Genomic DNA, 23384 nt, shown 5'->3' with positions numbered 1-23384 from the left:
CTTGGGGGGTTCCAGGACTCTAGAAGGCGCTATATCAAATACAGGCCATTTAATCGTTATAGCTGTTGGTATTCCAGCATTAGAAAGAGCAGAACATTCAAATGACTTGTGATGATAATAAAAAAGCCATGTTATATTGCTGGAAGGTCTGGTAAACAACATAAATGTTCACTGACACAGCATTCAGCTGTATTTGGGAAGAAAATCAACATGATGATCAATTAAGAATTTGGGGTGAGAAATCTGTTGGTTTGGCATGAAAGGTCTAAAGACTGAGACGATAACTTTGTTGGATTTTTAATGTCCAAAAAGGCAGGTTCTTTTTTTCCTGGTTATATGATTGAAACTGTAGACTGTTATTTAGACCCACAGCTGGGTCATATTTTCACTTGTAGGTCATCTATAGATCTTTCCGCTCATTTATTATTTATACAACATTAGGTGAGAGTTTGCGTTTGTCAATGTTTTTTTTTTTTTGTCTCTCTGTAGCCCTGCGAGGTCCAGGCGACATGTCCAGAGTGTCCATGTACACGGGCTGAAAGGCAGCTGCTCTTCGTGATCATGTACTGGAACAAGCATGTATGCAATATACAGTAAATGAGTGGATCTGTTTTCTTGCAAAGGTCTACAAAGTACGAACTGGGTCGGTCATTGGATCTTTTCAGCTCTTGCTTTCAATATCTATTTATCTATCTATCATCTATCTTCTATCGATCTATCGATCTATCGATCTATTGGTCTATCGATATAAAATATATCTATCTATCTATAGATAGATATCTATAGATAGATAGATAGATATCTATATACAGATATGTACCCATCCATCCATCCATCCATTTTCTTTCACTTATGCGGAGTCGGGTCGCGGGGGCAGTGGCCTAAGACGAGAGGCCCAGACTTCCCTCTCCCAAGCCACTCGCTAATATATATATACATATATATATATATATATATATATATATATATATATATATATATATATATATATATATATATATATATATAGTGGCGTAGCAGAGCCAAGCAGGCTGCTCAGGAGGCTGCAACGACTTATGGGTAATGGGTTTTCTGTGCTAGTTGCGGAGTTCTCTGGTGTTATCTTTTGGTTTGACATTATATATTTGTGTTTCAGTGAATATCTGTTCTTTAGTTATCCTTCAAGTTCTGTTGGTGTTGGTGTTAATATATTGATTATATACAGAGAGGTTTATTGAACCGAAATGTAACGTGAATTTTTCACCAGTCTCAGGTCGGGGTAGATGCCGTTTCCTTTATAGAAGTTGAAAAATGATGCATCAGAAAATATACAAAAGAGAAGCGAGAACTTCGGTGTGCAAAATTTTGGACTTATTTTCTATGAAGTGACAGATCAGAAATTTTTCTGCCACTGTTCACCTCTCCCTTCCTCCTGCCATGCTTCCTCTCTCTGCTCTACCTGTGTTGATAGGTTGGCACATTAGTGGCTGTGTATGGACGATTGCCCTCTGATTGATTTCTGTCATCCAGACTTTCTGCACTAGAAAGCTGCTCAACAGAGATAAATGATCTCAGCCAAACAAAATCTCCACTTCCCAGTCTGCTCCTATTCTGTCCTTACATATTTCTCTGGGTGACGAGACCTTCTCAATTAATCCCCAGAGGTTAAAATTCATAAATGTCTACACTTTCGATAGTCTACTGGGTTATACGACCATGAAACTGACTTGTTCTCAAACCTGCACCTTGTTTTTCATCTTAAAATGTAAGTTTTTCACACACACACACACACACACACACACACACACACACACACACACACAAAAGGTGAAAATTAAAGGCATTGTTTCTCCATCGAGCACCATCTGCAGCACTGTAGAGAACCAATCAGAGAGAAGGTAAAGCCTGCGGCACCCCCAGAGGCGGACATGCCACGTTGCGCCTGCGCCGTCATGTTAAATAGAAGCCATTAAAGTTAAGGAGAGTGGGCACACAGGGAGCGCCGCACCAGTTCAATCTCAAGCGGTGCGGCTGTTAGCAACACTGTGGAGTACTTTACAAAAGACATTACGACGTAGAACGGCTTTATGGCGCTTACACATTAGCGTCAGCACCGGAATCTGGTTTCACACACAGGTCTGATTTGCATTTTCGGTGCCTAGGCGACTCTTTTTCTCAGACCATCTCCCCAGTGGTCAGACTGAGACCGAGGCGACACTACGGACTGATTGGCCGGCTGAAATTATGCCTACCGCTTCCGATCTGGGAAATGAATGAGCCCGTAGGGGGTTTCCCTTGTGAGAAACATGATTAATTTTCATGTTGGATGCTGTTGAGTAAACTTCTGCCTGTAGCACGGAGCTACCGCTCCGGAGCTACCATTAAGTGTGGGAACGGGAGAAGAGAATAGCTGTGTGTGTGTGTGTGTGTGTGTGTGTGTGTGTGTGTGTGTGTGTGTGTGTGTGTGTGTGTGTGTGCTTCTATTCCCCGCTTTGGAGCTCTTGCCCTGGCGAGCAGACAGCTGCTCAGGGGAGAAATCGTGTGTGTGTGGCACAAGGTTATGAGGACACACACAGCAAATTGATAAAAGAATGTGGTTCAGAATCTCCAAAAGCAACTCTGCTCATGCCCACCTTTTGTTTACCTTATGGAGCGGACTTTCCCGCGTGTATTAAGCACCGCCCACAGGCTCGAAGATTTTTGCCTTCTTGTGAAGTCCTTTGGATTTTTATGTAAACACTACATCACCCGTACCAGCCCAAACTCACGCCATCATGTCTGACCAAACCCCGATCGTGCCGACGCTAATGTGTAAGCGCCATAAGCCAATCACCGGCACAAACCCAGCCACAGTTTTTGATAACTTTGAAGTACTATCGATCTTAATATAATCAAATAAATATCGTACTTACCCATTTTAAATGAATTAGAGTTTCACAAAACACATGCAAGTCTGATCACTTATAATCATCGACATACATATATGGACAATGGGTTTCCATAGACTCCAATAATACGTTTTTGTACTAAAATGGGAGGTGGCCACCACCACCATTTTGACCGTGTCACAGGTTCCATCACGCCCAGACAATTCCATAAAAGGGAAGAGAGGTGGAGCTGAGGGTGGGGCTGTAAGGCTGAGATCAACTGATGACACCCGGTCGAACTAGCTACAAGCTAACCTGAAGCTAACCCAAAGCTAATGCGGAGGTGGTAGCTAAGCTACAGGAGGTAGCAACCTAGCCACAACTGGAGTGTTACTATGCACAACACCAGAGCTTCTGAGTCAGAGATACACCGGGCTGACCGCTGGGTAAAACCGGGTGGAACACAGAGGTCTCCCGAGAGCTCCTCACGCCGGCAGCCGCACAGCAGACAAGCGCCTCTGCAATCTGAGATGCGCAGAGCTGCCGCTGGGGAGAACCGGGTGGAAAGGTTTCCATCCCAGAGCTCCACAAACCAGCAGCCCGCGCAGCACACAGAAGCCGTGATCAGACAGAGATGTGCCGAGCTGCTGGAACGGGAGAACCGGGTGGAAAACAGAGATCTCCCGAGAGCTCTACAAGCCGATAGTCCGAACCCAGCTCCACCAACATGTTATATTTCAACCCATTTTCTAAAGTGCAGCATTATGTTAAATGCACTGGGTTTTACCCTATTACATTTAAATTTCATGGTAAAACAGTACATGTTAAAATCTATGCTCAGCTCGGCAGTGACCTAAAATACATAAATATAATTTTACTTACCGAAAAAAATGAAGTGGAGACTCCTTGGACGCTCTAATAGTGCAATTAATGCCACAGCAAGTCATTTTGTCCAACAATTGCACAAAAATATCCAAAAAAGAATACACAAACACAGAGACTCAAAATCCCAGAACAGTTTCCAGGCCAGACTGAGGCCTTTCCACGGAGCTAGCTCTGTGGTCACGTGGGTCGGATGCTCATTAATTATACAGAATTTTAGGCTTTTAATAAACTTAAACAAAAGAGTGAGAAAAAAATTCATCCCCCTCAGAGTTGTCATGAGTGTAAACTAGATAATTTAAACAAAAAACATGTTTTGGTACCAGGCTGTAAACATGTTTATTTCTGCTGTGAAATTGGTATTTTTAACATAGGAGTCAATGAGGATTTGCTCGCTTCTGACACCAGCCCCCAGCGGATGAGGGTGGAACTGCAATTTTTGGTACTTCCGGGTTGAGACCAATTTCTGAGCCGCACTGTGGGGGCTTGCTTATAATCAGTGTTGGGCAAATTACTTCAAAACAGTAACGCATTATTTATTACTTGTTACCCTCATTTAAAAGTAATTCATTACATACAAGATTACTATTTTAAAATGTATGCAACAACAAACTGTACTCTCAGCATGCCGCCATCTTAGATTAGCTGAGCAGGGAGTGAGCTGGTGGGGGCTCCAAGCCTATTTTGCCATGGTCACCAAATGCCTTGATACTGCCCTGGATGTGGGACTGACTTTTGAGGGTGATCTGATTCTATCACATGTATAAATATTAAATGCTTATATATTATTGCTTTTCACTGGTAAAAATGTGTATTGGGGATAAATCTACCTACTTTTATTTCTTTTCAAGTGCTTTTTTTTTAGTTTATTTGAATAATTTCTTGCCCTTTCTCTCTCTAACCTTCCTGCATGCTGCATCTTTTCTCAGTCTTCCAGAAAAACTGTTTCCTAGATTTCCCACTTTCTAACTAATCAGCCAAAGGGATCTACCGACCACAAAAAAGCTTAATATGCGCTGTGCTCCTTCAGCAATGAGTTGAAATCACCGGCGCACAGATTATGAACTCAGCTGAGACAAAGCACGTCAGAAAAGTACATAAAGTACAGAGAATATGGGCTGATATGAACGATCGCATGTGAATAATTTTGTTTTGGTGGAGCAATTTTGTGAATGTAACAGCGGCCATGTGCAAGACGCAGCTGGAGCATTTGAGCCGTTACCGCTGCGTCGTCTCTGCTCAAAGAATGCCCGCAAAGCTGAATCCATAAATGACGTAATATATGTGGATACTGGATCTTTTTTTGGGATTCCTGCTATTTTAATTTTTAAGAAACCCACATCTTGATTCTGGGTTTAAAAATGCGTTGTAATTACCGCGTTACTGACAATTTTACTAAGTAAATATTACCATTTTCTTTCCCTGTAATGCCTTGGTAACTTTTATTCTTCCATATTACAGCAAAAAGCAATGCATTACAGTAATTAATTACTTTTGTACAGCATTACTCGCAACACTGCTTATAAACAAAAGAGTCACTTCCCGCTTCTTGCTCTCAAGTCTCGCGTAATGTTGTGACTATTGCGTGACTTTCCAAGAAACGCTCATTGGCGCATCCTGTGTGACCATTTCACTTCTCAAAATCTTGGGTGCAAGATTCAAAGACTAGCTGAAGCTGCAACAGAGCATGGCTAGACCAACCTGCCTAACTAAGTTTTTTTGCTACTACTGTTGGTCTAGATTTCTAGGCAGTTAGACTCCAATCTTGGAAAATGTATCTATTTGATTTGCACACATGTAAACTCTTTATGAATAAAAGGCTGTATGTTTATATTAAGACGGTTGAGTAAATTCCTCTGAGTGCCGTATTGTTTTCCCTTCATGCATCACCTCATAGAGAGGTCATTAGAACGTCAATAAAATTTGGCAGTTTTCAGATCTTTCTCAAGGACGCAGTTCAGTGTGACAGATGCTGGTCAGGTCGGGAGCGTGAACCTGCAGGAGCCTGCTTTACATCTCCGCTGTCTGATGTTTAGCTGTGAGTAGATAAGCTCGGTTGGTTGGATATTGATTAAACTGTCCGTGCTCCTGGAATGAAGTCCCAGGCAAATATGTCAGCTTCAGGACGCAGAGGGCACTGTTTTTTCTTCTTCTAAGCAGTTTCTTGGTGCGAGCAATATTTGCAAGGTTGGCATCATAAGAATGACGGCTGCACCTTCTTCCCACTCTTTCCCTCACCTGTCTTTCTTGTAATGCAGGCTTATTGGTCTCTGACGAGGAAGTGATTCGTTTGAGAGTTTTTGCTTTGTAAACCACCCACCTCTTATCCCAGCAAGTTCCTTTTTATAGCAGCACATTTCTCTCACTCTTTTTCCCTTTTTATGCCTCTTTCTGAAAATATCCCCCTCTCTCGTTGTGTGTGTGTGTGTGTGTGTGTGTGTGTGTGTGTGTGTGTGTGTGTGTGTGTGTGTGTGTGTGTGTGTGTGTGTGTGTGAACATTTAAACTCCCACAGATATTAGGAAAGTGTTTTAGAATCGGAAGTGTATAACTGACCACAGGTCACTGAAATATATTTCTGGATTCAGGTTTTTTTAGATCACAAGACGAGCTTTGAGGGGAAAAGGTAAACAAATCACGTAACACTCAATAACTAAACAAACCTGGGGGTGAGATGAGGCAGAATCCTAATAAAGAAGATGACTGACGTATAGCAAAAATCTTTTCATAATTATGTTGATTTTCACAGTTGAAACATGAGGAACATATTAATAGCTGTGCTTTTTCTTCACATTCACCAAAATTAATTTAACTGGGGTTTGAATAGATCAAAAGTTTCACAGCAGTGCTGCAAATTAAACCTCCCCCTGCTTAATTACTGTGCAATCCTTCTCTAAATGTTCAAAAGATTTTACATTTGGAGACGCTGTTGACTGACATCAGTATCTTTTAGAAATTATTCATCATTTTAATTCAAATGAGCAAATCACATCCAGACACTTAAATCTAGATCAGCGTGTAAATTAATCTGTTTTAAACTTGCTGATTAAATAAAATAAATATTTTCTATCGGATTAAAATATAAAATTGGTAACTTTTATTCTTCCATCAAACAAATATTGCACAAAAATGTTGGTAAACTGATACACATCAATATTTGATGTTTTATTTTATTAGTGGATAGTGGCTCAACATTTAATAAGGTAAAACTGGTGAAGAGCCTGTGTTTATATAGGGTCAGTTCGGCCTGGCCTGGTGCAGCACAGCCTGGTTGTGTTTACATTGCCTTCTTAGGAATGTGGAAGTGGGCGAGGACATGGGTGGGCTCTGCTTAGCAAAGTGGTGCAGAGAACTTTGTGACGTCATTCGTGAGTGCCACAAGTAGGGCTGGGGAATAAATAAAAAATGTATTGTTATTGAAATTTCTGCCTCGTATCGAGATAATTTTTCCCATGTCAATAAATTTGTTAAATAAAAAATGAAAAGGTGTGGTAGGCTGGCAACCTACATGTCCATTTAAGAAGCTGTACCACCTTGAGTCACGTAAAAATGTGACTCAACGTAATACATGTGATAGCCCCATCTAGTGGTCAGCTTTTGTTCATGCGCATACCTGTAGTTATCATGCACTTATCGTTATCGAGGTGAAATCCTCAATATATTGTGATCTTGATTTTAGGCCTTATCACCTAGCTCTAGCCACAGGTTAGTAAAAAATAAAGCGGGCTTGAGCAAGGTCAGTTGAGACAAATGGGATAAGATGGCGAGATACTTTTATACTTGATATTCGGACTGTGGCTGCTTTTGAGGAAGAAACTTACCAAGCGAGGCTTAAATTGTTATTCTGTGACATCATTTCACATGCACACTGCCATGCCACTCAGAACAGTTTTAAACTGACATCACTTCAGTCGGCTAATATCTCAAGTTACTTTCTCAATGACCAACAACTCAATATTGCAGTGAAATGTGTGTGTGAAGGGAACAATGAGTCAATCACGGCATTTTACTTCCTAGAATCTTTCAGAACTATAACTGCAAGCTCAAGGACGTAATTTTCACTCTAGAAGTGGGGGGGACACGGGGGGGGGGGTATCTTTACAGTATGTTCTAATGGGTAACAGGCTTCAACACAAACGGTTGCTTTCCGCTTGGTCCTACAGCTCAACCAGTGTCAATTTAATATAGCGTAATATTGTTTTTGGATGGTAAAAAGTGCAGGGGTCAAAACTTGACTTTGGAAAAAGTGGGGGGGACATGTCCCCCCTGTCCCCCCCCAAAATTACATCCATGTGCAAGCTAACAGCAAGATGGCAAACAACCACTCTTTCTCTAACTCTGGAGGGACATTACAGTAGTAAGTGTAGTAGTACCTACCGTAAAACAAATATTTTAAAAATTGTATTTATTTATTGACATATCTTTATAAGGCGCATTAACCCCTTGAGATAAAACATCTCGTTTTCAAGAGGGTCCTCCATTATTTCAGATCAAAATTGAACAAAAAAAAGCAGATCGGGGATTACAGACACAAGCAGCATTACAACCTCAATATATATAGACAATGATTACAACACACACACACACACACACACACACGTACATGCACACACGAAGGCTCACAATGCTCAAACCCACCCCCCAAGCATAAACCCCACTACAGACATGAAGTAAAGACAACCACAGGTCTGTACTAATGAACAAACATGACTGAAATACAAAAATAAAATATATGCATGACCAGTGAGAGCAAAAGTCAAGTAAACTTAATTAGTAACATAGACAAATGTTCTGAAAATAATCACTCAAGGCTCTGCAACACGTTCTAAATGAAGACATGGACCGAAGAGATAAGGGAAGACTATTCCAATCATAAGGGGCCTTAAAACTAAACACACATCTACCTACATCTCCTTTTACTCTATGAACAACAAAAAAAGAGCTGATCATTATGTCTCAGACCGTGAAGTCAGTTGTACCGTACCGTATAAAAAATAAAAGCTTTTGAAAATAAACCGAATCTAGTGAACCTGTCTCCTGGCCAATGGTGTAAGCCAGAATAACGGTCCATAAACTGCACATCGATGTGTCCTAAAGGGACAACGAAGCACGAAACAGCAAGACTGTTATGTGCAACATCTAAAGAGTGCAGACAAGAAGCAGTGGCATTTTGATAAATAATGTCAGCATAGTCCAAAGTAGGCAGAAAGCAGCGTGTGACTATTCGTTTTCTGATCAGAAAGTTAAAACAGTTAACAGAACAATAAAGCATTTTAGCTGAGAATTAAGTTTATGTTTAATTGCATGAACATGGGTTTTAAAAGTTAGATCATAATCCAGCCAAACACCTTAAAGGTTTCAGTCGATTCAATAGGTGAAAAGTCGTGAAAATGAGGATTAAGGTGTTTTTCACCTAAATCTATAGCCTTCCTATGAAACAGTAAGGAATAAGATTTTGTTTTTATTAAGTAGAAGTTTATTGGCTTGTAGCCACTGCTGAACAGCATCAAAATTGTGTTTTAGAGATATATTTATCCCAGAAATGGTTGGTTTGGTACAGTAGATAATTGTATCGTCAGCATACAGCTGTATATTACATTCTGTGCAGCATAAAGGCATGTCAGTAACAAAAATAGAAAATAATAAAGGTCCCAATGAAGAACCTTGAGGTATACCCTTAGCTATTCCAGTAAAAGAAGAAGAAAAGAACAAGAAAATATCTTTTCTAAAGCTGAAAGTCTCCCCCTGTACAACACACACTGACGACGGTGATGAAAATAAGAGTTGAACCCGAGTAGAGATGATCTTGAAAGGCCAATAGCTTGCAATTTATCCAGCAAAAGATAGTTATCAACTAGACTGAATGCTTTGGAAAGATCTAAACAAATTGCAACAGTTTAGATTATCATCGAAGCAACATACATCATTAGTGCATTTCATAAGAGCAGTGGTTGTAGAAAAATGTTTTCTGAAGCCAGATTGGCATTGAGTTAGTAAGTTATTATTTGAGAGATGGTCATATAATTGTATGAAGATTAATTTCTCAAAAACTTTCACCACACTGTTGATTTTTGATATTGGCCTGCAATTATTCAACATACATCACCTCCTTTATGCAAAGGAATTACTTTAGTACATTTCCAAGCAAAAGGCACTTCACAGGTATCAAATGACATATTAAAAAGTGCAGTTAAAGGTGGTGCAATAACCTGAGATGCAAGTTTGATACACCTGCTCTCAATGCCATCAGGGCAATTAAGAGTGCTAGCACCAGATACGACAATATGCTCATTAACTTATTGTGTGTGACTTGTCTTTGCTTATCATCTAGTATCTTCTGGCGCTGATCCATAACTAGAAACAGCTATGAAACTCATGGTATCACTGTGAGAATGTAAATGTGCAGTAGTACCCAAATTTGACCACAGGCTGTCATTATACTTTGATTTTACATATTGCATTTTTAAATGTGACACCAATTGGTATCAATAAAGGGGAGAAATGACTAAGTCTAATGAAATAGTTAAACTTTTCTTGAGTTTATTTAAGGAGCAGCTATAGGATATTTTGATTTTTTTAATTATGTCCTATTTGACTTATTAAATTGACCTATTAGCCTTTTATGAGTGCATTTACAAATTCCTCGATCCACAAAACATGAAGAACAGGTTTAATTTTTTCTTCTATACAAAATGAAGAAATAAATAAGCAGACCTCTTTAATAATGTGACGGCACAGAAAGTTTGGAAATTAGACGCTAGAACCACAGCAGTAATTCAAATGGAAAGACAATTAGCATTTTGGCTGTAGTGCATGCATGGATGTCCTAGCTGCATATTAAGATGTGTTGTTGCTACAATTCTTTACTATTGTTGTATAAGTTTTGACATTGCTGTTTCTATTTCTGCTTTCATTTGTGCTGAACTGGATGTGTACACTCAAAATACATATAAACATGTTTATAAAGTGAAATTAGGTTTATGCATAATGAAGCCACCAGAAACACAATAATAATTTCAGTCATTTTCTGCTCTTGAATCTCCAGCCTTTCCTCTAAAGTGACAATATCACCCTGGCAACCAAGAAGGCTGTTCTCATTGAAAAAAATGTAATCAGCAAGGTTTCTTAACACCGACGTTTTCACAGTCCTGCTGCTTTGCATAGCTCCAAAGCAAACCACTAAGAAACCTCGCTCGTTTAACTTCTTTCTGTAAAAGCTGGCCCAACAAAAGCAGTTCTTCGAGCCACAACATTGACACAAATGGTAAAAATGCAGCTTAGAACTGGAAAAAAGGGTACACTCAGTTCCTTGTGTTTCAACGGAAGGCAAGCATTCACATGTGAATGGGACTATAAGGTCCCCGTTTGGCCTCTCTTACACAGGTGATGAATAGAAAGCTCTGAAAAATGAAATGGGTTTTGAAAGCTGAAGGCATCTGAGTGATCAGCTTAAAGCAGCAGAAAATGTCAGCACCTGGCAGCGGGCAGCAAATGGAAACAGACACACATACAGTGGAGTGCTGCGTTAACAAAAAAACAAAATATGTAATCTAAAGTAACCTCTCTGCAGCCAAACTGACAAGGGTTAGAGGTCTGAGGAAGGCAGACAAAACTTAGCATCTCAAAAATGATTTCAGATGTTAAGTAGTCTGACTGCAACGAACATAAATTAGGCAGCTCCTGTGGAACATCGTCCTTCCTACTGTTAGTTATTGTTTTGTGTTAGAATTTGCACACATCACTGCTATTGGCTGTCCACTGTATCTCTCTGGAACAACATCTGCACTTTGCACATTAATGTGAGCAGATGTGATGGGGTATGTGCAAATGACTTAATTGGTCAATTGTTATGCATCAGTTAAATATGGCTGTACAACACACATGCTGCAATTGTTACTTTCTGAATAGATGTGTTGTCGATAAAGCAGACATGTTACCCCAGATAATGTTGTTGTTTTTTTGAGCATTTGTGGTTCAAAAGGAAAAAGTAAATTTCCTTTTAAAGCAGAAATCCAGAGTTTTTCTCAAAGGGCACCATCTAGAGGCAGAAAAATGTATCACAACTGGTAGCAACATCTCTCATTTGTGAACGCGCTCCTGGGCAACAGAGAATAAACATATTCAGTGATGATTCTGTGATAATATCCACATCTGGATATTTATGTCTCGACATCATGATCAACTAAGAGTAAAGACTGCACAGAAACTCAAAACCACACGAATCACAAAAAAATCATCAAACTGGTCGGGTTTAAACTAATTTAAATAATTTTAGATTATATAATAAGCACTCATGCTCTGCTCTAATGATCACTGTGATAATGGGTTTGCCATTCAAATACAGAAATTTCTCTGTATTTAGATTTAGTTATTAAAGAAAAAAGATGTATTTATTAAAGAAGACACATTATGATGTTGTCATGAAAGGCGCTGTTAAATAAAATGTATTATTATTATTATTATTATTATTATTATTATTATTATTAATAATAATAATAATAACTCAAACCATGTTTATGAAGTTCTTTGCACAAAATCTCTCTCACGTAAAGACATTTCAGTTGTTTTGTTCTTGACATTTTCAGTACTTTCCAGAATGAGCTCTTTCAGGGCTCTGTCACTTTAAGGAAACAAGCTGGACCAGGCCACACCCACTCATCCCTCGCTCAGGCTACTATACACGGTGAAGTCCTGCTGCTCTTGCTTGTGAGAAGTGGTTGCATTCTTATTTCCTCCTTTTTCTCGTAAAAAGCGAGAACCTTTTTAAACTGTTTGTTTAAGGCACAACATTCCTTAAACACTGACAGATGGATGTTTTTGTGGATTTATTTCCCCACCTTTGGAGTGTTGATAAAGGCAGAAGAGGCCAACATGGCAGCACAAATGACGCAAATGGTGAATTTTGTGTAAAACGTCTAATTTAACGCTAAAATCCTATTTTCTGTCCCATTCGGACCAACAATCTTCTCAATCCCTTCATCATGAATTAAAACATTAAATAATTTTGAATAAATTGCACCTTTAATGCAATCTGTGAAAAGTACATAAGTTCCTTTCTTTACAGTCAGATTCAGCATATTACACATTCAACTTCAGTCATGTAAAGTCCAATTAACACATTTTATTTCTCAGTATACACAATTTTAAATATGCAATCCATAAAATATTTTCCAACTCAATAATTTGTAGGTTACAGTCAATCTTAACCCAGACTTCAATGTGGACGTCCCTTTTAACAGAAACCACCAGAAGAACCCGGCTCACAGCAGAACAGCTGTCCGCCACAAATTATTATTTCTCTTTATAGAGATGACAAATTAGCAAAGGAAGCAGACACAATGAGCTCTGGGGCGATTTGGTCTGAAGCCAACAAGAATCATTTTCAATTAGACAAGTAGGCAGAGCTTCACTCGTTGCTTTAGTGTCATGAATGCTCCTCTTTTGAGCCGTCTGTCTACACAAAGGGCCACTAGGGAGCATGTTTTTTGAGAGTTAAACATCTTTTCCTCATGAACTCCTTGAAAACACAACACGACACAGAGCTCAGAGTTGTTTTTCTCTCTTTACTTTCCACTTCAATCACCTGCTCCAAGTTAAGAGCCTCATTCAGGAGGTCCACCTCATCATCATGGTCCCATTTCACCAGGAGTATTCACAGCAAGGAGGACTTCTGGACTAAACGTTGGATTTCCCCTAAGGGGAAGTGGCATTCTTTAGCATAAACTAGTCTAAATCTCTACATGTTTATGTCCTGATCCATTTTCCAGAGTTTTTTTCTTCAGGGCCCTGTCAACTTATTCATTCTGACAATCAATAGCAAGCAGTTTGTTGTTTCAGGTAACCACTGGATCTCCCAAAGTGCCAATTGTGATGATTCCAACTGGAGAGGGAATAAAACAAACAGCTCACGTCGTTACCACATGTGGTGTTTGCTTGCTTGTCCAGGGGGTTTCAGTTTGCTTAAATGCTTGCTGACAAATGAATAAACAATAACATATTAGATATTATTCAAATGTTTAGGAAACATCTGGAGGTGCTTACATCCATCAAGACATTGACAAAGCTGAACTGCTGGCCACCATAGTTGGCGATTCAAAGGCTAACAGGCATACAGTGAAACTGAGCTGGAACCGGTGCTGTTTGGGAGAAGCACATGCTCTGGACAGTTTCCCAGGGGCCTCATTAGGGACTATGTATGATGGGTATTTGGATGGAAGTAGGACACAGCAAACAAACAGACAGAGACAGCACAAAATCACACCTCCTTTTTCTCATGCGTGCACACACATTCATATATAAAGACGGGCAGCGCGAGGAGGCCTGACAGGGTGCAAAAGTGAGTGGCAGTATGGTGATGTGGCACAACTTTTGTGTCCATCAGCTGCCGTGCAAATGACCAAAATGGCTTTTCGTTCTGGAAAGGCCAGAGATGCTAACTAAAACCATTGTGTTTAGAGCGCTTTAGCGGTTTAGTTGTTCACTTCATTGATTTCCTGAATGTTACGTCTTTGTTCTTGCATCATGGGTATGAATTAGAGTTGGTTGGGTCCTAACAGCTTTTACTTATTCAGTGTCTCTAGTGTCAAGCTCTAGTAAAGTGTCATCAATATATCTTCACAGAAGCCCAGAGGGTGTGCACAACTCATCATGTGTGTGTGTGTGTGTGTGTGTGTGTGTGTGTGTGTGTGTGTGTGTGTGTGTGTGTGTGTGTGTGTGCGTGCGCGTGTTTTCTTAAGGCATGCTTTGTTCTGACACCCTCCTTGCCTGCTGGTGGTGGTCGGAGTGACCGGTGGCGCCCCAGGGCAGATGTGGCTACATCGTAGCTCATCCCCACCAGGGTGTGACTGTGTGTGTGAATGGGTGAATGACTGATTGTGTTGTAAAGCGCCTTGGGGGGGGGGGGGGGGGGGGGTGTCCGGTCTCTACAAGATGCCATATCAAATGCGCACCATTAACCATTTACCATTTATGCTGTATTAGTTGGTGCACACACAAAAACACAAACAAATAGCATACTAAAATTACAGCAGCCATTATACGGCATGCATGGAAACAGCCACTGCTGAGCAAATCTGAAAACTGTTTAAGTAATTTAGGTAATTTATTAATAAAGTCTGAAACCCAGTAAAGACAATGAATCAAATTATGATTCGCAATGTAAATATCCAAATATAGATGGATTGTTTTGCACATGCAAACAGGCGGTCGTAGAAGGAAATAGCCATGTATGAATAACTAAATGGAGAGATTGTTTAATTCTTCTTCTGAGGATTTATTTATTTCTCAGTTATGTTACCAAATCTGCTCTGATTTCAAAAGAAGCTCCATTCATTCCAAATATTCCTTCTATTAATCATGTCTTACCATGGCAGCAAAAATAAACAAATCGGAGAGTGAAAAGAACTCTCTCCTTTTGTTTTTTAACGTTTCTCATGCAGCAGGTTTCAGTCCTGTTGTAATTCATTAGACATGTCATGGAGTAGTCTTAATGTTTGTCTAACATGAAAGTGAACAGAAAGAATAAACCAAAGGTGGGTTTAACCAACAAGTGTCAATTTCATTTGAACAAACTGAAAAAACGAAGACTATACAATGAGAAATGAAGGCGTTATGGCCACTTAGCTCAAAAAAAAAAATAGCATTAGGCGTGCTTCATTGTTGGAACTTCTGGGTCATTTCTGGGAGGGGAAATTGAGCTGAAGACTCAATGTCCCAGTCCTCCCAACTACCCTTTCAGGACTTTGCACAGATGTCCACATATCATGACTGCTTTGGCGGTGTGTGATGTCACTGATTAGCACCAAAAAAAATGTCCACAGTGACATTAAAAGTTTTATTCTGTCAAAGTACGGCAATTTATTCCAATTCAGAGGGCCAGGAGACCGGTTGGGTGACGTAAAATGTGGCTATGTTGCGCAATCGTGTCCCTTTCACAAAAGATTACACAATGGCGGCATATACAGGGTATGGGGGCGGTCTCTGCACTGCTGCGGACTTCCGTTTATCTTGGACATAATTTTTTTTTTATGGCGTCGAAGCTGCACTTATTGAGTTTTTTTAACAAGTCGCTTCCAAAGGTGTCTGTTCTCCACGGTCCCCGTGCAGCCTCTGGTGATCTACCTTCAGCTCTAACGGAGAACAGCTCCAGGAGCTCTGCATTGCTCCATCTTGTAATCTTGGCTGGTTCGTTTTACAAAAGCGAAACTTACGGCCCGTTTTTACTTTCATTTTCACTACAGTTGCCGACCGAAGCTCAGCTGTAACTCGCCACGTGATCATGACACCACGCTCTGTTGCGAACAAGGAACAATCGCCATTTATAAGATAAACAACCGCCACAATATTACTACCAAGCGAGGCGATATCGATAGTGTCTTTACAGCAATCCTCATACTAAGCAAGCATGCAGCAACAGTGGAGAGGAAAACTCCCTTTTAACAGGAAGAAACCTCCAAAGGTTCCTGGCTCAGTATAAGCAGCCATCCACCACGACACACTGACATGATTTCTTAGTAGATATTCTGTTTAGTGAGAAATCAATCTCATTGTCGTTTTCTGAGTGGATCTAGTATGATTAAATCAACAGATGAACAAATAGTAGCACATTCTATGATTAAAGAAAGTAATCTCTTCTGACTTAACTAATGGCGGGTTGTTTTGGATGACATCTGCTGATGTAATTTCCTGCTAAGTTAACCAATCATAGTGAATTAAACAAAAGTTTCAATATGCAATTCTATTGGGCCATTCTGCGTACTTATTCATGTTCAAGTTCCTGAAAAAGGCCCATATGTCCGGCCCGCTAAAGTGGAGACACATGCATGCCGGAAAGTTCTGGTAAAATTATCCTGAAATTCCGATAGTGGAAACATGTCTTGTTCCGTTTTGTTGTAAGGTCTTGCATGATCTCTAAGCATTAGAAGGTCTGAAAGACTCCACCACTGCAATGTACAACTTTAGCTTATATCTATGAGATCCAAATGAGGTCTTGTTTTTATCAGCTTCGCCGCCTTACTCACCTCAGACGAATCCTGAAACGGAGGCATTTGGAGTCAGTCATTCATGCATTCATTACCTCTCACCTGGACTACGCAAACGCCCTCCTCATTGGTGTTCCGGACTCTGCCCTGAATCGGCTGCAGGTTGTTCAGAACGCTGCTGCCAGGTTCTTGACGGGTACACACCGACGTAGCCACATTACCCCTGTCCTGGCACATCTTCACTGGCTCCCTGTCATTTTCAGAGTGCAGTTTAAGTTACTGACTTTTGTTTTTAAAGCACTCAGTGACCTGGCACCTTCCTACCTCTCTGCCCTTCTCACTCCATATGTGCCCACCCGCTCGTTGAGGTCGGCTGACCTTTTGCTGCTGCACACGCCGTGGATGAGGCTCAAATCGCGGGGTGAACGAGCATTTGTCCATGCTGCCCCAAAGCTATGGAACTCATTGCCCATTGGAGTTCGGCAGGCTACATCTCTGGCCTTTTTTTAAATCTCGTTTAAAGACCCACTTTTACACTTTGGCTTTTAGACAGTGACTCGTTTTAGTGTTTTATTGTGTCATTGTTTTAATGTGTTCTTATTATTCATGTTTTCTCTGCTTTTAATTTAGATTTTTACCCTTTGTTTTAGCTCCTTGTAATGGGTGTGTTTTGTTTTAGCCTGTGCAGCACTTTGGGCAGCTCCCATGCTGCATTTAAAATGTGCTATATAAATAAACTATGCTATGCTATGCTATGCTAAGCCTTTTCATTTTTGCTACGGTTGGTTAGTAGTGACAGTCATATTAAATTGAGTTCACTCAAAAAGTAGTGAAAATTAGCCAACAGGTTCATTAAAATCCGTCCCTTGGGTAATGGGATATTTTGCTGAAAGACAGATTTGATTGACTCCAACATTTGTTCTGGGAGCAAAGAAATTAATGTGATGAGTTGACATAATACGCAGTTGGTGTCTCACGGCTAATTCAAAGCCACATCTTAGCTCAATGTCTTAAAAACGGAGTTAGTGTTGCCATGTTTGTGTTTTCTCAAGTCAGTTAAAAATATTATGACCCAATTTTTTATTATTGCAGTAAAAGAAAAATCTGCAAATGAGGTTAGTAAAAGTTACTGGCCAGCTAATACATCTAACAGATTATATTGCTAGTTTTAAGACTTCTATATTTTTTTTTCAAAACAAGCAAATTTGGATCTTATTTAGAAACATTTGACTTAAGTTAGGTAATGATATACTTTTCTAGATAATTTTTTTTCTTTTTAGACTATATATATATATGTATATATATTACTTTGTTAGACATCAGTTCTTGCAGCGTACAAAACATGAAGTTCTTTGCTCAAAGGGGCTTTAGGCTGTTTTATTCTTGATGGTTTCAATACCTTCCAGAATGAGTTGTTTCAGGGCTGTCACTTGAAGATAACAAACTGGAGTTGGCCACGCCCACCCATCCATCACTCAGGCCACTATAAACTGAGAAGCTCAGGTATCTGGGAGGGGCTCGGAGAAGAGCCGCCATTCATTCAGGTCTGTCTTGCACTTGAAAGGTGGTCCTATGTTAATTTCCTTGTTTGTGATATCACAAACTGGGACTTTTTGAAACAACTTGCTTTAGGCACATAATTCCAGACACAGAGAGGAAATGAATGGGACTTTTTTTCATGTCTGGAGTTTTTATAGAGGCAGTAGAGACTCACATGACAGCATAAAATGATGTAAAAAGTGACTTTTGAATAATGTGTCCCCTTTAAAACCAATTAACGGGTTCCTGAGATAAAATACTTAGCACACATCCTCTCTCACCTTTTGCTATTTGGTTAGTGAAATATACAACAAATTAGGGATGTGAACTGATGAAATTCTGGTGATATGATATGTATCACGATACAGGGGAGACAATACGATGTATCACAATATATTGCGACACATCCAGCCAGGCGATATTAGCGATTTTTTAGACTGAATTTATTTTATTGAGATTCAATAAAAAGTACAAACTGATACGTAACATGTTTAACATGAGGTATCTGAACCATGATAGAGGGATTTACATTTCAGTGGTGGAAACCAAACCCTTACACACTGCTGCCAACTAGCGGCCAGTGTTTGAATTGCACCAAAAGAAAAGAGAATACACAAATGTTTGCATGTAAATTCTTCCACAGCTTTTGAATTTCAATATAAAATTGCACGAAAAAATATCACGCTGTGTTGCCGTATCAATATTTCCTTACATCCCTACAACAGATGTATTTTAGTGATTGATGCCAACAGTTACAGCCGTGCTCATTTCTCTGTGAACTAAAAGTAACTTTTTGTTCCTACATGAGCGGCAGAATTGATTAGAATGTATTTGTTCAATAAATAATTGTGCCATTGTTCATCTAGGAATTGGTTGTGGGATCATAAGTTCAGTAAGTTAGTGAGATATCTACAGTAGTTCAATAACACCACCTGGAAAAGCCAGTAAAGCACTTTTTGCAGATAGTGCTCCTGCTCTAAGTGAACTAATAAATCTAAAACAGGAGACGGTCACAGCAACCTACAACTAAGTTGTCAATGGTCTGTGTCTCCATTCAGAAAAACTGTGTGCTCACCTCAGCACAATTTGAAATGAAGCCTGTGTTTTTCTCCCTTTTGATTTACAATCCTGCTGTCTTTTCACTGATTCAGTGGGAAAGTAATTGATTGGAACACCGACCCTTGTTTAACAATTTTCTGCGTATTTACAAGCTTTTTGATGAGAAAGCTGGAGCTTTAGGCAAATAAAAGCAGAACTGATGTTGATTTTAGCAGCCGGTTGTTGGTAGATTTGTTTGTATTTGTGCTTGAACAATGATTTGTGTGTGATCCAACTTCCTATAGCAACACTCAGCAAGACAGCAGAGGATGTACTAGTCAGAGTCCCTCCTTTTCTTTTAATCATTACATTTTAGAACAAGCTTGCAGATTTTCAGAACTTTCTCCATCCTCTATCAGTCCATCTGCCCTTGTGAGATGAACCATAATCCTAATCTCCTAATTACTATAGTATTCTCAGTGATGACAGGGTGGAATCGATAACACGAACAAAGCTACATGACGCGTCCCGCTGTGTCTCTGTTTCTCACTCACTCTCAGCCTATTTTCTTGTCTATGCCCCTCTCTCTCTCTAAATTCGTGGTATCCACAGCAACAGCCGTTCAATCTCAACACGGCGGCAAAAAGAACACTCCTTTAATTTGTCTTTATTACTGCCCCGTTGCTCTTTTAGTCATCCCTTTTTTTTCAACATTTTGCACATGCTCAATATGAAATAGCGAGCGTGGTTTATGATACGCCCCTCCATGCTCCATCAGTTTAGAGGTAATCAATGAAAAACTGGTTCTCAATCAGTGCCACTAATTTACCCCCACCGGCTCTCACCAGGCTGAAATGATGCATTATTCACCTATTGTTACAGAGTGGCCTCTTAAATGAACGGCTCTTTAATGGACTTGGATGACTGATGGAAATGGAGGGAACAATGTGCTGGAGAAGAATGGGAGATGGGAAGATGCATGAGGGAGGAGAGTCATACGTCATTCCCATTTGGCAAAATGAGAACGAGTGAATTAATCGTTTTTGTTGCCACTGAAATGTCACTACTTCTACTTCCTCCTTTGTTTCCCCAGCATAAACAAATGAGTAACATCACGAGCATCATCAGACAGCTTTGTGGCGATCATTTAAAGGCAAATTAAGACAGCTGCAGAAGATCGTCCCTGTTTCTGAGTTACAACGCAACATTAATGAGCACACTTGCATGCTAAGGGGTGCAAACCAAAAGTGGCTCCAAGAACATTGTCACATCTAAGCTTCTGAAATATGTGCATGCATGCAGAGCACAAAATGAATACATTCTCCGGGGAGAATAATATAGAGTTGGAAACCCAATTTAAAGTCTGCAGTGAGCGCTCCCGCCAGATTATTCACCTAAGCGGAACTAGAAAATAGTAACAATCAGTGATTTCGAGCAGAGAGCAGAGCTTCATAAAGCTCTGTCACAGTTGACCAAATACCAGCAAACAAACAAAAGAATGATGGATGCTCTCATTCATGGCAGAAAATGAAAAACCTAAATAAGTTCAAGCAGAGAAAATCAAAATGATAGAGAAAATGAATTTCAGCTCATGAAATGCTTTATCCTATGATCAATAACTCTCAATGCCATCTGTCTGAAATAAACGTTTGTGGTCTGAACCTTTTGTTGTATATGAAGTCCTTGCTTCTCCCATCTGTTTTCTTTGAATTTAATCTGACAAACGATCATTAAAATGTCAAAAGTAGCATGGAAATGAAGGTGGACAGGTCCAAGCCTCTGAGACCCCCAACAAGAATCAATCTGATGCTCAAAACCTGCTAAACATGGACGTGTCCGAATCAGTTTTCTACTTGAAACAATGTCAAACCTGCTGGAAAATAAAGAGGTTAAATATAGTTTATGGTTGCCTGCTTCAAAAAAGGCAAGATAATAAAACAGAGATATGAGAATAGGACTACGAGAACTTGAGTGACTAGATTCCTCTCATTTGAGCCGTTTGGTGTCTGTGTGAGCTAAAAATAGCAGTTCTTTGTTTGGAGCAGGCTGCTGCATGTTGCATTTTAATTAGAACATGGCCTGAGCTTCTGCTGGGTAATCTATGAATTTCCCTGAAAAGATCTAACAAATTAAAATACAGTTGGCTAAACAGCATCAAACAGCCCTTTAAAACGTGTCCCCTTGTGCCCAGGAGGGTGTCAAAACTTGTGTGGCAGAGGGTGTTTTCATTCTGAGAAATCATGGAGAAGGAAGGACAATGCATTAATCACTCTCTGGCACCAGCAACCTACTAAAGCCCCCTGCTCCATTTGTCACCTGCAGTGTCAGCTGTAGAGAGAGGTGCACCTGGAGAAGCCTCGGCAGTTTGGTTTTTAAGTTTGGTGTTAGGAATCACAGACCAAATATAATGTTCAAATAATAATTCAATATATACAAATATTCAATATCTTCATTATTCCTGATAGACTGAGTAAATATTCAGGCAAACATAAATATTTCACATGCACACACCCATCCATCCATGATTTGTACCTGCCTGGTCCTTGTGGAGGGGTTGAAAGGCGGGGTACACCACCAGGTTCAATTCGGGGAAACATGAATGAGAAGTTCCCCAATAGAGTTTTGAAAGGGACACCTAAATGGTGTCCACTGGTAATACTGAGGTAACACATCAACCTAAACCACAGCTGGCCCAGTACCTAATAGGCTTAAATACATAAAACAATGTAGTTATAATTACATGAAAAACACTAACACACTGAAGCTTGTGTTATGTTTTCTTTAACTTGTATAAAAAAATAAGAAATGCAGATTTCTTTATACGGTGCTGTTTGTTTTTTCCTGACCCCTTGGCAGCACCACTGCAGACATCCATTTAGTCACACCAAACTGAAGTATGTAGGTTTTTAAAGTAACTTCAAAAATGCAAAAAAAGAGACTACTGAGTCCAAAGATCTCAGGCGGAGAGTGTTCCAGAGTCTGGTGGCCACAGCAGCAAAAGATCTCTCATCTTTGGTCTTTGGCTTGGTGCGCTGCACAACCAGTAGGCTTTCATCACTGGACATCAGGGACCTGCTGGGACAGAGAAGATCACCAATGTATGATGGTGCTTGTCCATGTAAGGCTCTATAAACGAGAACCAGGATCTTGAAATGAACCCTGAAGTTGACTGGCAGCCAGTGAAGCTGGAGGAGAAGCGGGGTGATGTGGGTGTGTTTGGAGGATCTGGTCAGAAGCCGAGCACAGGCATTTTGAACCACCTGTAGACGGATCAGGGAGGGTTTGCTCAGAAAAGGGAAACTCAAGTTGCAGTAATCTACGCATGAGGAGATGAAGGTGTGGATAACTGTCTCAAGTTCAGAGCGGGACAGAATGGGACTCAGCTTAGCAATGTTCCTGAGATGGAAGAAGGAAGAGTGAACAAGAGAACTGACATGAGAATCCAGGATATGAGCTGGTTTAAGGGAAAGCCCAGCCACCCTGCAGACAAAACTCATTTCAGCTGCTTGTATCCACGATTTCATTCTTTCGGTCACTACCCAAAGCTCATGACCATAGGTGAGGGTAGGAATGTAGATCGACGTAAATCGAGAGCTTTGCCTTCCAGCTCAGCTCTCTCTTCACCACGACAGATCGGTACAACGCCCGCATCACGGCAGATGCAGCACCAATCCTCCTGTCGATCTCTTGCTCCATTTTTCCATCACTCGTGAACAAGACCCCAAGATAGTTAAACTTCTCCGCTGGACCCGTCCCTGACCTGGAGAAGGCATTCTACCCTTTTCCGACTCAAGACCATGGTCTCAGATTTAAAGGAGCTGATTATCATCCCACCTACTTCCCACTCGGCCGCAAACCACTTCAGCAAAAGCTAGAGATCATGTTCTTATGAGCTAATGGGACTTCATCATCTACAAAAAGCAGAGACCTGATCCTCAGGCCACCAAAACGGATTCCCTGAACACCTTGGCTGTGCCTAGAAATTCTGTTCATAAAAGTTCTAAACAGAGTCTGTGACAAAGGGCAACCCTGGCAGAGTCCAACTCTCACCAGAAACAAGCTCAATTTACTGCCGGCAATAACTATGGATCTTAATCTTAC

General features: G+C 40.3%; 1 protein-coding gene across 2 annotated transcripts in view; it reads right to left on the bottom strand.

The window, feature by feature from the left end:
• Positions 1 to 23384, bottom strand: part of kctd16b (potassium channel tetramerization domain containing 16b) — a 144460-nt gene that overhangs the window by 18410 nt on the left and 102666 nt on the right. Inside the window, exon 2 of one of the 2 annotated variants that reach the window (XM_054730700.2) lies at positions 14644 to 22355. The exons of the other annotated variant lie outside the window; for it this stretch is intronic. Coding sequence (XP_054586675.1) covers positions 22348 to 22355 — 8 coding nt within the window. The 3' untranslated portion in view covers positions 14644 to 22347. Of the gene's footprint in view, positions 1 to 14643; positions 22356 to 23384 lie in introns of those variants that run through there. 2 annotated transcript variants of the gene reach the window in all.

The sequence above is a fragment of the Nothobranchius furzeri genome, chromosome 10 (assembly GCF_043380555.1).
Source record: "Nothobranchius furzeri strain GRZ-AD chromosome 10, NfurGRZ-RIMD1, whole genome shotgun sequence".
Taxonomy (NCBI): Eukaryota; Metazoa; Chordata; class Actinopteri; order Cyprinodontiformes; family Nothobranchiidae; genus Nothobranchius; species Nothobranchius furzeri.
The sequence above is the reverse complement of the archived record's forward strand: the minus strand, read 5'-3'. Positions and strand labels throughout refer to the sequence as shown.